Source organism: Narcine bancroftii, chromosome 5 (genome assembly GCF_036971445.1).
Source record: "Narcine bancroftii isolate sNarBan1 chromosome 5, sNarBan1.hap1, whole genome shotgun sequence".
NCBI classification, from domain to species: domain Eukaryota; kingdom Metazoa; phylum Chordata; class Chondrichthyes; order Torpediniformes; family Narcinidae; genus Narcine; species Narcine bancroftii.
The window spans coordinates 174745384-174760332 of NC_091473.1; the positions used below are offsets into that span (position 1 = coordinate 174745384).

Genomic DNA, 14949 nt, shown 5'->3' on the forward strand with positions numbered 1-14949 from the left:
GGATTTGAGTTCAGGCACTAGGAAGGCAAGGGCATTGTGCTGAATTACTCAAACTCAAGATCACCAATATCACTAACCTAAGTAATAACTTGTATAGGACACTATTTCTGGATGTGGGTAAAATTAAACATTCAACGTCAGGAAATATAGGCTATGCCACACACATCCAAAACAAGACAGAATGTGCTGAATTTTCAATTAATTTGAAATCTTAACTTTTTATTTAAAATATTTTCCTAATACAGAACTTTCATTTTTATAGTCTACAGTTTACATAACTAAAATATTTCCTTTGAGTAATAATGACTATATTATATAAATGACAAAATCTCACATTTGTGCTTTCTCATCCAACAATCCAGTTTTTGCATTATTGAAATGTGAAAAACTTATTTCAGTTTATTTGCCAGATCACTAGATTGTCATTGAATTCAAATCGACAATAAAAACTCTCCGAAGCGTTTACTGTTTCTGATAGCTGTAAGTGCATTCCGTTGACGGTATATTCATTTGCAACTGAGTATTTGTTTAATTCAGTCGGTCACAGTTGTAGTGGCAACCTCTGGTGGATACAAATTAGTATTGCATTTATTTTTACAATAATTCATTGTTTCTTTGGTAAAAATAATGTGCTTAAGAAGGCACCGACCTAATCATTTCAACATTTTTCTCACTATAACAAAAGACTTCTGTACATTAGAGGATGCAGTCAAAGCAATCCCGGACAATCAATCTGAAATTCCCTGAATGTTATTTACTGCATTTGATACATGTTAAAACATCTCTTTACTTTTATAAAATCTGCATATTATTACCCAGGTGCAATTTCAAAAGCACTTATTTAATTTTTAAAGTTATTTTCAAGTGAAGTAAAAAAAAAACATTTTTATTGACATTGTAAAACAAGGCTCAGGTTACATGTTTACAAATCTTGTGCAAGGACTTAAGTATGTAAATTGAACGTATGAAAATGAGGTGGCTTATTATTAAAAACAGTTCCACAATAAGATAATCTATTCTTTAATGGTTTATAAAATATCACAAATTTGACCGTATGAGAATATTTTAAAGATATTCACTTTAACAATTTTCATTGCATTATTAACTGAATTTCTGTACAAAAATTGTACGTCATCATCATCATCACATAATATTATTATGGATGCCTAAAGGTATGAATTGTACATAATGATGGTTCCATTCTCATTATTTGGAGCCCTATGCCTCACACAATATTTAATTCCTTACTTATTTAATGAACACCAAAAAAAAACCATCTGCAAATATTGTTTTACCTTTCCGAAATTTAGGTAAAGACAATTTATCATGGAAACAACATTAATGTTGTTGCTGCTTTTATAAAATCTGAAAGCTGCAAGTGCTTTCACTTTATTGAAAAAATGTGAAAGCAAATCATAGTACTATTCACAATGGAAAATGAACACAAAGTTATTTGTTTATAATTTGGCAGAAAATATGAAGAGAATTTGGCATAATGTAATCAGCAGGGATCTAAACCTGACTGTGGATATGATGATTCAACAGAACTAGTCAATTATTAACACCAACAGCAGGAATGAAGTCCAATGTCATTTTGCCAAGTTTCCATTAAATACAAGGGAACCAGTAATACCCCAGCTCCTCCTTCTCTCCCCAGCTAGTGCAGACATTCTGATATTCACAATGGGCTTCTCTTTACTGGTCGTGTAATATATCATAAATAATTTGGCAAACATTACTACCAAATGATTTGAACAATCATTTCTGTTGGCCCACACCTATGTTTCTAAATCATTTATTTTGGCCCACATATATGTTTCTAAATAGAGGCTACACAATATTGCCTAAACATATCCCCATTTTAGCAGAAATCAATGTAATGTTCTTAACTCTTTGCTGGACAGGTATGAAATATTTCTAGAAAGAAAAAAAGCTACATACCTCTTAGAGACATTCCATGGAGCTTCTCAAAGAATAAACTGCATTTTGAAATTACTGTTATATGTGAATAAATACAGCCATATTACACACAATAAGATTCCACAAATAATGGTGGTCTTGATTAGGATATGATACAATAGGAATTGGGAATCTATGTTTTAATATACATTAATAGGTAAGGAAAAATTGACTTCGATTACTTATCTCAAAGTAATATTTATTTCAATATTGAATATTAACCTCAGACTGAAAGTATTAAAGACTGTCAATCAAAGCTAAGCAGTAGGATTCAGGTATTTTTGTTCATGTTTTTCTGCTCCGTTATTCCAACTGAAGTGTTTCATCAGTTGTCAATGCAGGAATATATACAAATGACAAGCACATTCAATATTATGTGCATATATACCTTAGAATTGAGTATTGGCTACCATCATTTTCCCTTTTATAATTTTTTGACCCCATTTGTCATACAAACTCTATATGTAAACCAACTGGTCTAAAAATTGCTTTGCATTTGTGTGGTATGCAGACGATTGACATCTGGCCGTTCTGTGGCCACAGAGGAGCAGTGATTTACTTACTCACACATATACTGTGAAGTCAGGCAAAAAATGATGATTCTCAATGGGAACTTCCTCTTCAAGTAGTTAAATCAAATTGGCTGACCTCATTTGGGAGGTTCAAGATGGGGAAGCTGAACACCCAGAATGAGACCTGAAGCAGCTAACCTCTCCTACTCGCAAAGAAAGCAACATGCCTAAAACAAATGGTCACCAGCACATGGAAGAAGAATTCAATGTGTCTTTTGTGGCTAACTTCCCAACAACAAGGGGAAGGGATTTTAAGTCCTATGACAAAGGCCTAATTTTAAAGTTAAGTTGTTCCCAGTTGCAGGAGTACGTTAGTGTTACACTGGTGTTAAATATATGTGGCATGACAATGGATGCCATTGCTAATAAACCAATGACTTTATTCAGGGGCATACTATCACATGAAATTAAGTGATTCCATTTGGATGTGCCAATCAAGTTCACCAGCTGATTTTACACTTTGAGTTATTCTTGAGTGTTAAAACCATGGCTACACAAATGACATTCCAGGTCAACATGTTCGTAATTATGACATGCAGGTATGCAGAAGCAGCTTCCATTATGTGTGCAAACATAAGGATTTGCAATAGAAATACTAGTTTGTACATATTGCCCTAAAATAGGGGGAGATACAATTGCTTCCTACTGTCCAGTCCTTAATTGTCTGAAATTCCTATGCTCAATTGCAAAATCCATGTAAAGGAGATCAAAGTCAATAATTATATATTGTAGGTTTTTAAAAAATGGAGTAATTAGATGATACAGCATCTATCTAGTTTGTACTGCTATTTCATAGCACAAGAGATGTGAGTTCGATTCTGACCTTGGATGTTGTCTATGATGCTATGGGTTTCTTCCTCGTGCTTCAGCTTTCTCATCCCAAAGACTTGCTGGTAAGTTAATTGGCTACTGTAACCAAGAGTAAATGATTCCTGGTAATGGACGGAAGGAGAAATGAGTGTGATAGAGGAGCTGATAAACTTGAGACAGAATAGGTTGCACAAAATAGGATGGGGAATGGTGCTGCTGGGAAAGCTGGACTGGTAGATGCAATGGACCAGATGGCATAAGGAAATGTGAAATAAATGAATGTAAGAATCTCTCTTAAAAATTAAATTGTTAATGCAATCCAACTGATGTGCATTTCTTCCCATAGACCAATCAGGTCATAAGAGAAAATCTCCATTTTTAGCAATGACATTTGCTATTAAGCTGATTTGACACTGATGTTCCCCAGAAGGCAGAGATGAAGCACAAGCAACATGTACATTTAATAATGCAAACAGGAAAAATCTTAAGCGTTCACAAACCCAAAATATGACAGTCACTTTGGTAATTCCAGGGAGGTGGGGCGCATTGGAACGAAAGGGATAGTCCTTTATCTTTCAAATTTCCTTTTAAACCAGATTTCTAACCTCCTCTTAAAATGCACAAAGGAGCATCCAAAATGCTTTAAAACAATATAGATATGTATAACTAAATAATTGGCCTTATTGTACAACTTTTAATTCATTCTTAGTGCATATAAAACAATAACAAACCAATGTATAGATCATATTTTGGAAAGCTATATCCTTACATTGTAGTATCCATAAACTTAATTTAAACTTTATATAATTACAGTATTATAATAAAGATTTTTTCTCACTCTAAAATTTGTTGCATTTTATCCTGTTGGCTTCACAAAAAATCCAGTGTAACCATCTTTAGCACTTTATAGTCATACAACAGTATGTGCTATTACTTTGTCACATTTTTCAGTTTAAAAACTCTTTGCATTTAAAACAATGAAAAGAACTTTAATATGTGTTCACTTAAAACACCCTTTCTCCTTGCTGTATTCATGTTCCCACAGAAAATGATTTGGCAGCACACAAAAAAGTTACTTTTTTTGGGAAAAATGTTAAAAAGTGAATACTCTTGGCTTTAATTCTTTATTCCTCACTATTCAGTAGACAAACTCTGAAAATTTTCATTAACAAACAATTTTCAGGACAGTCCAGAGATAATTCAGGAACAATGCAAGAGAAAATTATTCTAGTTCTGGAAATCATCCTTTTTTTAAACCATTTGTACAATGGAGCTGCGTGCAATTCCACACACTATTGATTGGATGCCTTCATTCATGATGTTCCTTTATTAAGACTAGATAATACAACAAAGGGGAAACTGATTTGTCTGAGCTTAAGGGAGAATATTTAATACAAGTCTTTGTATATTTCTTGCAGGAGTGGATGAAGACTCATTTCTGCTTCTGTTTTTCTGATTGTGTGCAGAAGTTGTACATGCTCAGTTACAACCTGTCTAAGATCAGTCATTTTCTGAAGCAGTTTTGCAAATAACTGTGGAGTATCTGGATGGTTTATCTTGAGCTGAAGAGCAAGTGCCTGTAAAATGCTGTCTTGCAAGTCTTCTATTGGTTTAACATTTAGCAATCCAGGCCGATCTAGAGGAGAGTTTCAAAATCTATGAAAATAACAACTGCAACTTTCATTAATTGTCTTTTAAAACACCATGTTATCTCAAGCCATCTAAAAGGAACATATCAAACAAAACTGAGTCACACATTCAGACAAAACACTAAAACAATTTCAAACAGAAAGGGAAAAAGTATCGGAGGCAGAAATGTGTAATGAAGAGGTTGAAGAACTGGTGTTTGCCATGAAACTCCATTTTTTTGAAGTCTACAATCAGCGCCCTTTTGAAAATACAACTCTCAAATTTTTTTAAAACTTTTTACATATATTTAAAGTGATCTTTGATAAATGTGAGATTTAAATTAATCCTTTGTTGAATGCAACAAACATGATGTAATGACATAATGCATTTATGTTAAATTCCAAAACTGATCTGAGCTTTGGTTCAGTGAAATCAATTAAAGCAATTTTAATTTTTGAAGTACAATATTGGTGACCCTAAATGTAGCATTTCTAAAATTGTGCCGAATATAAAATCAAGGGAGGATTTATTACTTGCTAAGGTAACTAAAACTTTTGAAGAACACATTTGACAGTTATGTGGCATACAATTTACATCGGCCTTTGTAATTCACAGCTAATTTTCTGGGGAAAAATGAATAAAAGAAAAAAGGGATTAGGGCCAGGAAGTGTTACTTCCACTGTGTCTTGTTAAAGTTTAGGACTTCCCAGGCTTAATACCAAACAAACGTAATTATCCCTTTTCCATTTAAAATACACTTCAATACCTTGGCCTTTACATCAGAACAGGAATAAATAATTGTGAGCAAAATGTTTAGCCATTCAAAAATAATGCTTGAATGGTATCTTAATCCATTTACAAGCATTAAATATTCTTTAACACCCCATATGTGCAGTGCCCCCCACTTTTTTTCATTTATTTGCCCCTGTGCTCCTCAGTTTTAAATTTATAATCAACCAATTCACATGAGATTAAAGTGCTCATTTCAGATTTTATTGAAGGGTATTTGTTTTTATTTTTGTTCAATTACAGATATAGTTTAATTTCAAAGTTTATTCCTGGAACAGCCAACAGTCTGATTGTTTAAAACTGAAAGAATCTACACTGAATGGAGCAAGGTTTCACTCTAGTCACTTTTGGATTAATGACAGGTAGGCATGAGTTCATGGTGGCTAAGGAGCCCAAAGTGAGCTAATTAAATACATCTGAAGTTATATATAATTAACACAGAACATTCAATTACATAGGCCCTTTCAAGCTGCCGTGTAAAAATGGGGTTAACTGGGCAATTTGCCCATGTGACAGGTTGAAAGGGTTCGACCTACTCAGGCTCATCCCAATCGAACCAGGTCCCTGCCCTACCTCGGAGGATGTCAGGGAACCCAGTAATACTCACCTAGGTTGCGTCCTCCTGCGGCTTGAAACTGAAAATGACTTAGGTCGCTGTTCCGTGGTGGGAAGGATGCTGCCCCAGGGCCGGGGGGGTGGGGGGGTGCCACGATCAGAGGGAGAGGAGTCGCTAATCCGAGGAAGGGGAGAGGGGTCGGTGGCCTCGGGGAAGGGGAGAGGAGTTGCTACCATGAAGAAGGGGAATGGGTTGGTTGCCATGGGTCAGGGGTCAGTCGCCATGGGTCAGAGGGGTCAGCTACCACAGGGGTGAGGGATCGGCTGCCACAGGAAAGGGGAGAGGAGTCGGCTGCTGTGGGGTGGGGGAATGCGGTTGACGGTGGGAGGGAGACTAACAATTGGGGGGAGGAGCGACTGACAGCTGGTGGGGGGGAACAGGGGAGACTAGCTTGTGTGATGCGTCACAGCATCATCGCGGGGGCAGGATCCCCCTTAAATCACTCAGCTGGTGATTTAATGGGTATGTCCGCCCTCAGCTTAAAAGGTTGTGGCAGCACCTAAGTGCACCTGGGTCCCAGGAGGGCTACCCAGGGGCTGAAGTTTAAAAACACCTAATAATGGTGACTGGGAAGTTAATGCACTGTTGTAAAGACATAAAAGTTCACATACTCCTTCAGGAAAGTAAACCTGCTGCCCTTAATCAACCTGGCTTAGATATGACTAGATTCACAATAATGTCGTGGCCTCGTAATTGTAGAGGTAAAGGATAAAGTTTCCATTATTGTAAGGTAATACTACATTTAGAATGTAACATACATGAAAATTTTTAACATTTGTCTACCGGACGGCAGACAGAGAGTCGCCAACAACCTATTCAATTTAAGGGCAATCAGGAATGGTTACACACTGGTCTTGCTCACATTCTGGGAACAAATATAAAGGAAACTGCATACATGCACAAAGGAGACTAGAATTAAGGTACAGGTAGGTAGGTGGAGATGAGCCTATCTTCATATCAGCCATGATCTCATTCAATGGCCGAGCAGGCTTGATGGGCCGGTTGGTCTGCTCTTGCTCCTATTTCTTATGTTCTTGTAAAAATTGTAAATCAAGGCTCTAAAGGTAAAACTTCCAAAATGGTTTCAATTAAGCTAGTGGCCTGGATTTCACAGGCATTGCCTCACCAACTGTGGTCAGTCCTCAGATGAACGACCCTGAAATGGACAACTGGGCCAGAATTACTGTGAATTAGACGGAAGCATTTTGAAGGGTGGCATTCCCAACCTTCTGATGAAGTCTCTGCTCTCAGTCCCTCACTCAGGTTACATCACTTCCCTCAACATCTTGGGTGTCAAGCAAAAAAAAGATCTGCTGGGAACGCTCAAGCAAAACTAATGTGTGCACAGTACACAGTCCTAGTTTAATATCTCTTTTTTTTGGTATTCAAGAATTTCTTGGCCACTTAGATACGCTCCTCTCCGGCCTTTTAATGAATTCAAGTCATAAATAACAAGAGGCTACAACAGGAAAAGCAAGTGCAACTTATATTAGTGCCATTCTTGTATTTTCAGTTGATCAGCATATGATTGCAAAAAAGAAAAACATGCAGGGTTCTGGGGATAGAGATGGGTAATTAGGGTTAGGTAGTAGGTAGAATGGGATAAACGACTTCTCTTTGATGTACGATTCTGTGACCCAATGCATACTCGGAGGGAAAGGGTGAGCGTTGCGTGACGGAAAGGCAGAAGGCAGAAGCCAACTGTGGCAGCAAACAGAAGCAAAAGATTCTCCTGGCCCATCAACTACAGTCTAAAAAATAGTTATGCAGCCAGCTTCTCCTTTCTTTCAGCATTATTTTCCTGAATTCCGGGAACTACAGTCAGCAACTTTAAATCAGACTCGTAATGCAGGGCGGGGAACTGGTTTAAATAGTGCAATAACAATTCCAAACATATTAGCATGTAACTGGGTGAACAATCGAGCTAATAATGACAGCGTGTCCTAGGAGAATATTTATGCAGGAGGGGAAGCATTATACTCAATTAGTCTGAAGTATTATTGTAAACATCTGAACTGTGAAATAAAGCTGGACCAAAATAATTGTAGCATTAACTTTTAGGGAGAAGATGGGATATCGGAGCATGCCTCAGTTAAATTAACCGGCCAAAGAATATCATTAAAAAATTGTATAACATTATTTCATCTTCCTTGGCATCACTGCTTGCCAACATAATAGTTTGACTACTCTCAGATTATAAATTGTTCCAGGAGAAAATGAGACTGTTAATGTAATACATCTGCTACACCACCTCAAGGAATAATTATCACTCACAGGCCAAAGGGAAACATTGTTCTCTGAACGTCCCTTGTGCTTGAACAGCCAGGGCTCACTGATTAACCATGGCCAGAAAGTTAACTAATGTAGGAGAACTGTACCCGGCAGAGTTCCAATGCCTCCAGAAGAGGTGGAGAAAAAAAGTGGTGATATAATAAATTATAATAATATGTATTTGAATGGAATCTTCTTACCTCCACTGAGTATGACAACAGCAATAAATATTGCAATGTCAGAGTCGTCTAGCCCCAAACCATTGAACTTCATGGCAAATTCAAATTTGGGCTCCATGATGTCGCAAAAGGGTTTCCTTAGGCTCTTTAAAAACTCCCTTGTCATGAAGCCCTGGCCAGCAGCAATGAGCACCCCATCTTTGTTCATCAGCGAAGCCAGCATACTGAATTGGACTTCATGGACGCCATATTTAAGAAGAGTTACTTGATCATTTAAGTCCAGGTTGACAAATCCTGGGATAGATTTAGCAAATTCGGTGATTTCCCTCACAGCTTCCACTGAACGAAATTGACAACGTTGAAAAATCCGTATCTCTACTTCTGTGTTCTGCTCTTGTTGGGGCGTTTGTTTGAATGTAATACGCTCCTCTCCGGCCTTTAATGAATTCATGTCATAAATAACAAACGGCTACAACAGGAAAAGCAAGTGCAACTTATATTAGTGACAAGAATTACTTCATTTACCCATACGGCATGGTTAGTATAGTGGCTAGCACAACGCTATTTCAGGGCCAGTGACCTGGGTTTGAATCAGCAGTTGCCTGTAAGGAGTTTGGACGTTTTCCCCGCGTCTGCGTAGCTTTCCTCCCACCTTTCAAAAATCTACAGGGATTGAGAGCTAATTGGTGTATTTGGGGGGAGGGCATGGTCTGTAGGTCTTAATATATATTCATCATCCTCCTACTTTCTGAGAACCATAAGCAATGATGGGTAAGGGGGAAGGAATCAGTATGTGGAAAGGGCAAGAGAGAAGCTGCAATCCTGCACGAACTCCAAAACATATACCACCTCCACCGCCGCCTCCCCATGGGACTTCAGCTGCCAAATTCCAGCAAACCGCTAAGATTCCCATTACATGAGTGTACAAGGTGCCTTCTCAGGGGATACTTTCTAGATATTTGTTGTAGTAAGTAGGCTGGTTTTGGTCAAGGATATAAACCACATTATTGCTCTGAGAAATATTTTCATTGAATTTCTCAGTGAGAGGCCTGAATTTTAAAAATCTGTCATTTTTATTTATGAATCCAGACAACAGTACTCCTGGGTCAGCACTGCTTCCATTCAATATTTTTTTTCAGCAAAATTAGTTATGGAAAAAGGCATCTCAGCATCATTGTAAAGATGTTTCTTTCTCACGACATCAGCAAAAAGCTTGATAGTATGCACAAAATAGTAAATATTTTAATTGTTTCCCCCAAGAGCAGCACACCCACCCCAAATAAAAGATGCCACGTTTTTACAATAAGCATCTTATTATTAACAAAATTGAAATTTTCAATAAGGTAATGAAATTCCAGTCATAAATAGTATATTCAAACATGCAGATAGTGAGTGAGAAGGATTTCTGTGAACTAACTGGTTGAATAGCAGATCAGAAATACACTATATTTAGAAAAGAAGGGTGTTGCCACAGTCTTATTCAGAATGATGGTATAGATTAATGACCAGAGAATAATACACATGGTGCTGGAGGAGGAACCACAGATAATCCACAGAAAGAAATAGGAAGTTGATGTTGCAGGCCAGAACCCTTCATCAGGAATCCTTCCTCACAAGACCAGATGATTTATAGGCTCTTCAGCTCATTGAGTCTGCTCTACTATTCAAATCATGACTGGTACAGCCTTCCTCAACCCCATCCTCCTGCCTTCTCCCCAGAAACTTTGGTGCCCTCGCTAATGAAGATGATGGACTCCAGCCCAAGACGTCAACCGTATTTCTTCCCATGGACGCTCCCTGCCCTACAGCACTTTGTATGTTGTTCCCCGTTTCCAGCATGTGCCATACATCTTGTTCACTAAAGATCTGACCATCCAATTGAATGCGACTAACAACTGAAACTTCAAGTTAAAAAACAGGACTTCTAAACTGCTGGAATTTCAGTGAGTGTATTCACATCTTTATTGGTCAGGACTAGCGGGGCCAGTATTTTAGTTTTCCAAAAATAGACTTTATTCACAATAAATTATTTACAAAAGAAGAAAACCATACAAAGTATTTTCACACCCATACTGTCAATTGCATCAATGTACATCGTTACATTTGTTCTCTAAATATACCAATACCACTACTATGGCACCTTGCCACTTCTCCCCCCTCTGTTGTTTGAGGAACACCCTCAATCTCAGCCCCTCAATGCCCAATAATGGGAGGACTCTAGACTGTAGTCCTTCCCACATTGCCCTCGCGTTGGCTGCACCAAGCCTCAGTACATCCCTCAGCATGTACTCCTGCAGCCTGGAATGTGCCAGTCCGCAATATTCCTTCACCAACATTTCCATGTACTGAATGACCAACAGATTTTGGGCAGACCAAAGCTTTCACTGAGTTGATGATCTTCCAGCAGTTCTCGATGTCTGACTTCAGCCCGTAGATCAGCTGCTGTTGGGGAGAACCATGACAAGGACCCTTTCATCCTTCTCCACATACACTTAGCGAATATGCATTCAGGAAAGAGGCGGGGGACTGTCTCCACTCGACCATAGTTATCTGGAGGTCATTTTCCATTTTTACAGGAAGGATCTGACTGGAGGGATCCTCTCACCACCAGCCAGGCCACATCCTAGACCTTGTTTGTGAGCTTTGGAGATAAGGCATTCTACCAGATAAACTGGGCACAGGGAACCATCCCACCAGGTTCATCGAGTCCTCGTCTCAGTTTCTGCAGGATCTTCCATACTGACCACTACCTGATGGCTTTGTGGTCAAAGGTGTTAGTCTGGAAAAACGTTTCCACGAAGGATAGGTGGTGTGGCAAAGTCCAACTGACTGGGCCATTGTGTGGCAATGGGCTAGGCCCATCCTTCTCAACACTTGGGATAGTAGAACCTCAGCACATCGCGACACTTGGCGCCCTTGTACTTTGGTTCCACGCCCAGCCTGGTGAAGCCACACACAAAGGTCAACATCAGAATGAGGGTCATGTTGGGTATGCCCTTATCTCCATTATCTGGTGACTTGTACACGGTGATCTTTCATACATTTTCCATCTTGGATCTCCGTATGAAGTTGAAGATTGCTTGGATGGAAGTGTGGGAGATGGGCCACACCTGTGCCATGAACAGCAGTCCTAATAGCACCTCGCACCTGATGACCAGGTTCTTCCCTTTTATACTAGACAACAATTTTTTTTCAAAAGGTTTCTACCTGGTGTTTATGATAGACAACTTCAAGCTGAACACGAAGATAATATCAGAGTTGTTGTATCACCTAGGAAGCTGGAGAAACATTAAATTAACTTTTACTGAATTTAGCATTTTTAATCGTATAATGTATCTCTGAGCCAAGCTCTCAGGTTGACTGCATATGTTGCACAACAAATGTGAGAAGCCCAGGGTTAGTCTTGGTCACCAATTTTACAACCAAAGTAGAGATCATAGGCTTTCTTAATATGTGCAGTCATGCTGCTACTTTGAATCTTTAGTATACTCATCACAAATGTAATGGAATGTATCGCAGCTATTGCGACATTGACAAAACATTTCTGCTGCAATGAATTTTCCTGAAGATAATAAATGCTATTGTTAAATACACACATTATGCTATTGACTGAAGAACATGTGCATCAACATGCATTGAATCTGTAATGCACAGCATCTGCATATGTGAGCTGCTTTTATAGTCTGTCTGCATCTATCCTGACTAACCATGCCCAGGCCTAAGACAACATTTGCATAGCACCTGCATTAAGTGCATGCCCAGGCATGCTTGGACTGACCAAAACAACTTGCTTTGTGGGCAATATACAAGTAGACTTAAAATATGACAGGAAATTATAAAAATTATGTTATATCCAAGAAACGGTATGTGATAGGAAAAGTTTAAGGTGATTTTTGTGATCAGCACCCAAAAATGTTCAGGAAGCAAAATCTTTGTTGTTCAGCTTTATTGAGAGGGATTTTTGTGCCCACAGATCCAATTTCTGGTGGACCTTAGTGATGCGCTCTGATCAATTCTCGTTGCACACCTCTCTAAACCAGATCCCCAACACCTTCAGGTAGTCAGATCTGATTGTGAAGGGGATGGTGGGCTGGTCAGACCAGACACCAAAGAGCATTGCCACACTCTTGTTCCAGTTTACCTTGGCACCTAATGCCAAGTCAAACTGGATGCTGATCCATCTGTGGTCTGATCAAGTGTTTGATCAAAAGACGCTGACGGCGTCCATGTTCAGGAAGGCTTTGACCTGAGCGCCTCCACTGCCTGGCAATGACACTCCTCTTATGCTCTTATTCTTCCTGATGGATTCACCAAAGGGCTCAATGCACCACACAAATAGGACTGGAGACAATGGACAATCTTGCCTAACCCAAGACCTGATGGGAAGCTCTCTGTTTCCTACCCATTGATTTGGACTGCACTACTGATGTCCATGTAGAGCAGTTTTATCAAATTCTGTATTCCCTCCCCAAAGCCCATTCTGGACAACACATCCGTCACGTATGTGGGCAATATTTGATTGAATGCTTGTTCTAGCTAACCAGGCAGGTGTCTACCCCCCTGTTCTGCACATAAGCAAAGGTATCCCTGAGCAGCGTGAGGCTGTCACAGATCTTCCTGCCTGGAACTGTGCAGGTTTGGTCTTGGTGAATTACCGGCCCCAGGACATATTTGACACAATTGTCAATAGACTTGGAAAGGATGTTGTAGTCAACCTTTAACAATAATATGGGTCTCCAATTCCTGATGTCCTCCTTCTCCCCCTTCTGTATGAAGATGAGGGTGATGATTGCCTTTCCTCATGGAGTCTGACATGCTGTCTACCAGGTGAAAAACGTTGTATACTTTGAACAGGTCCAAACCCACAGTATTCCACAGAGCCATGTACAACTCAGCCACCTGGTCACTGGGGGGGGGGGGGGGGGGGGAGGGATCCGGTTGAGCTCCTGCTCCTCCATCTGGCTGGCTTTTATTCTTCCATAGTTGGGGGGCAACATTCTCTGCACTCTTCCTGGTGTCCTGGTGCTGGGAGGCGATGGCCTCTGCCTGCTCCCGATCTCCCGATGCTGGGGGTCGCTGGGTGCTAATCCTCCCTCCGTTGGGCTTACTTGTAACCTGACCTGCTGAGTTTTTCCAGAATTGTGTTTTTAATTTCTCCTCTCTTTCCTCACCATCTTTGCACTTCCTCTGTCTTCGTCTGGCACGTGATGGCTTCATCCTCAGATGATAGAGGTTTCTGGCTTCTGTTTGCATCTTGAACCTTTTCCTTGCCTTGCTTGCAGTATCAGTTGCCAGTTTTTTCCTTGGGGCTTTGGAGGTTTCCTTCCATTTCCTTACCACCTGCCATTTTCCCTCTTCAGCTCCCTCCTTCATCAACTATCTCCTCCAGAGAGTCCTCCAACCTTGTGACTGGTGTTTGAGGGCAAGATGTTATTGTGCTTGGTGACTCTTTTGTCCCCTGGTCTCGTTCTCTGTCAGAGTCTCTGTTGCAGTTTAGGATGATGGGGTGGTGATGTTGGCTGATCCATTCTGTCACCTTTGTGTAGGTGGCTACACTTTTTGGGCAGGTTCTGTAGAGGTAGCCTGCTTCTCCACACAAGTTGCAGCACTTGCTTTCTACACAATTCTTGGTCTGGTATCCTCCTACTTGTAGTTCTTACAGATGACTGTGCTGCTTTGGGGTGCCACTTGTTTAGGCTTATTGGAGTTCCTGCACATCTTGGGCTGTGTCCAAAGTAAAAACTAATTACCCATAGTTCCCTTCAATGGTGAACACTGTGGGAGGGGGGGGGGGAAGGGTGGATGAATGGCCTCTTTGCTGTCCTCTCTCAGCTTCATCTTCACTTGGATTTTGTTGATCCAGATTCCAAACAAGTCTTTGACATCCACAGGTCTCTATCCTCTCGACAGAACGACCCAGGAAGTTGATCATGTTCATCACTGGCTTATGTGGGATGAACATGTCCACTGTTATCACTCATTCCTTCTGCGTTGGAAGGATAAAGAGTGGCTGCACCCTGAATAGCAAGAGTGGCGTCATGATCCTCTTATACTGGAAGTCCCACAGCATCCTCCGTCATCTTGCTGGGCTCTTGAAGGTCACATCAAAGTGACTGTTGTACTC

The 14949-nt window shown here is 39.9% G+C and overlaps 1 protein-coding gene across 10 annotated transcripts in view; it reads right to left on the reverse strand.

Annotated features, from left to right (window-relative positions):
• Positions 1-239: 239 nt before the first annotated feature.
• Positions 240-14949, reverse strand: part of pparg (peroxisome proliferator-activated receptor gamma) — a 202766-nt gene continuing 188056 nt past the window's right edge. For 8 of the 10 annotated variants that reach the window (XM_069939852.1, XM_069939847.1, XM_069939851.1 and 5 more), the window contains 2 exons: positions 8847-9294; positions 240-4977 (listed from right to left, as the gene is read on the reverse strand). In XM_069939852.1, coding sequence (XP_069795953.1) covers positions 4730-4977; positions 8847-9294 — 696 coding nt within the window. In that variant the 3' untranslated portion in view covers positions 240-4729. The remainder of the gene's footprint in view (positions 4978-8846; positions 9295-14949) is intronic. The other 2 variants (XM_069939855.1, XM_069939858.1) reach the window with 2 other exon arrangements.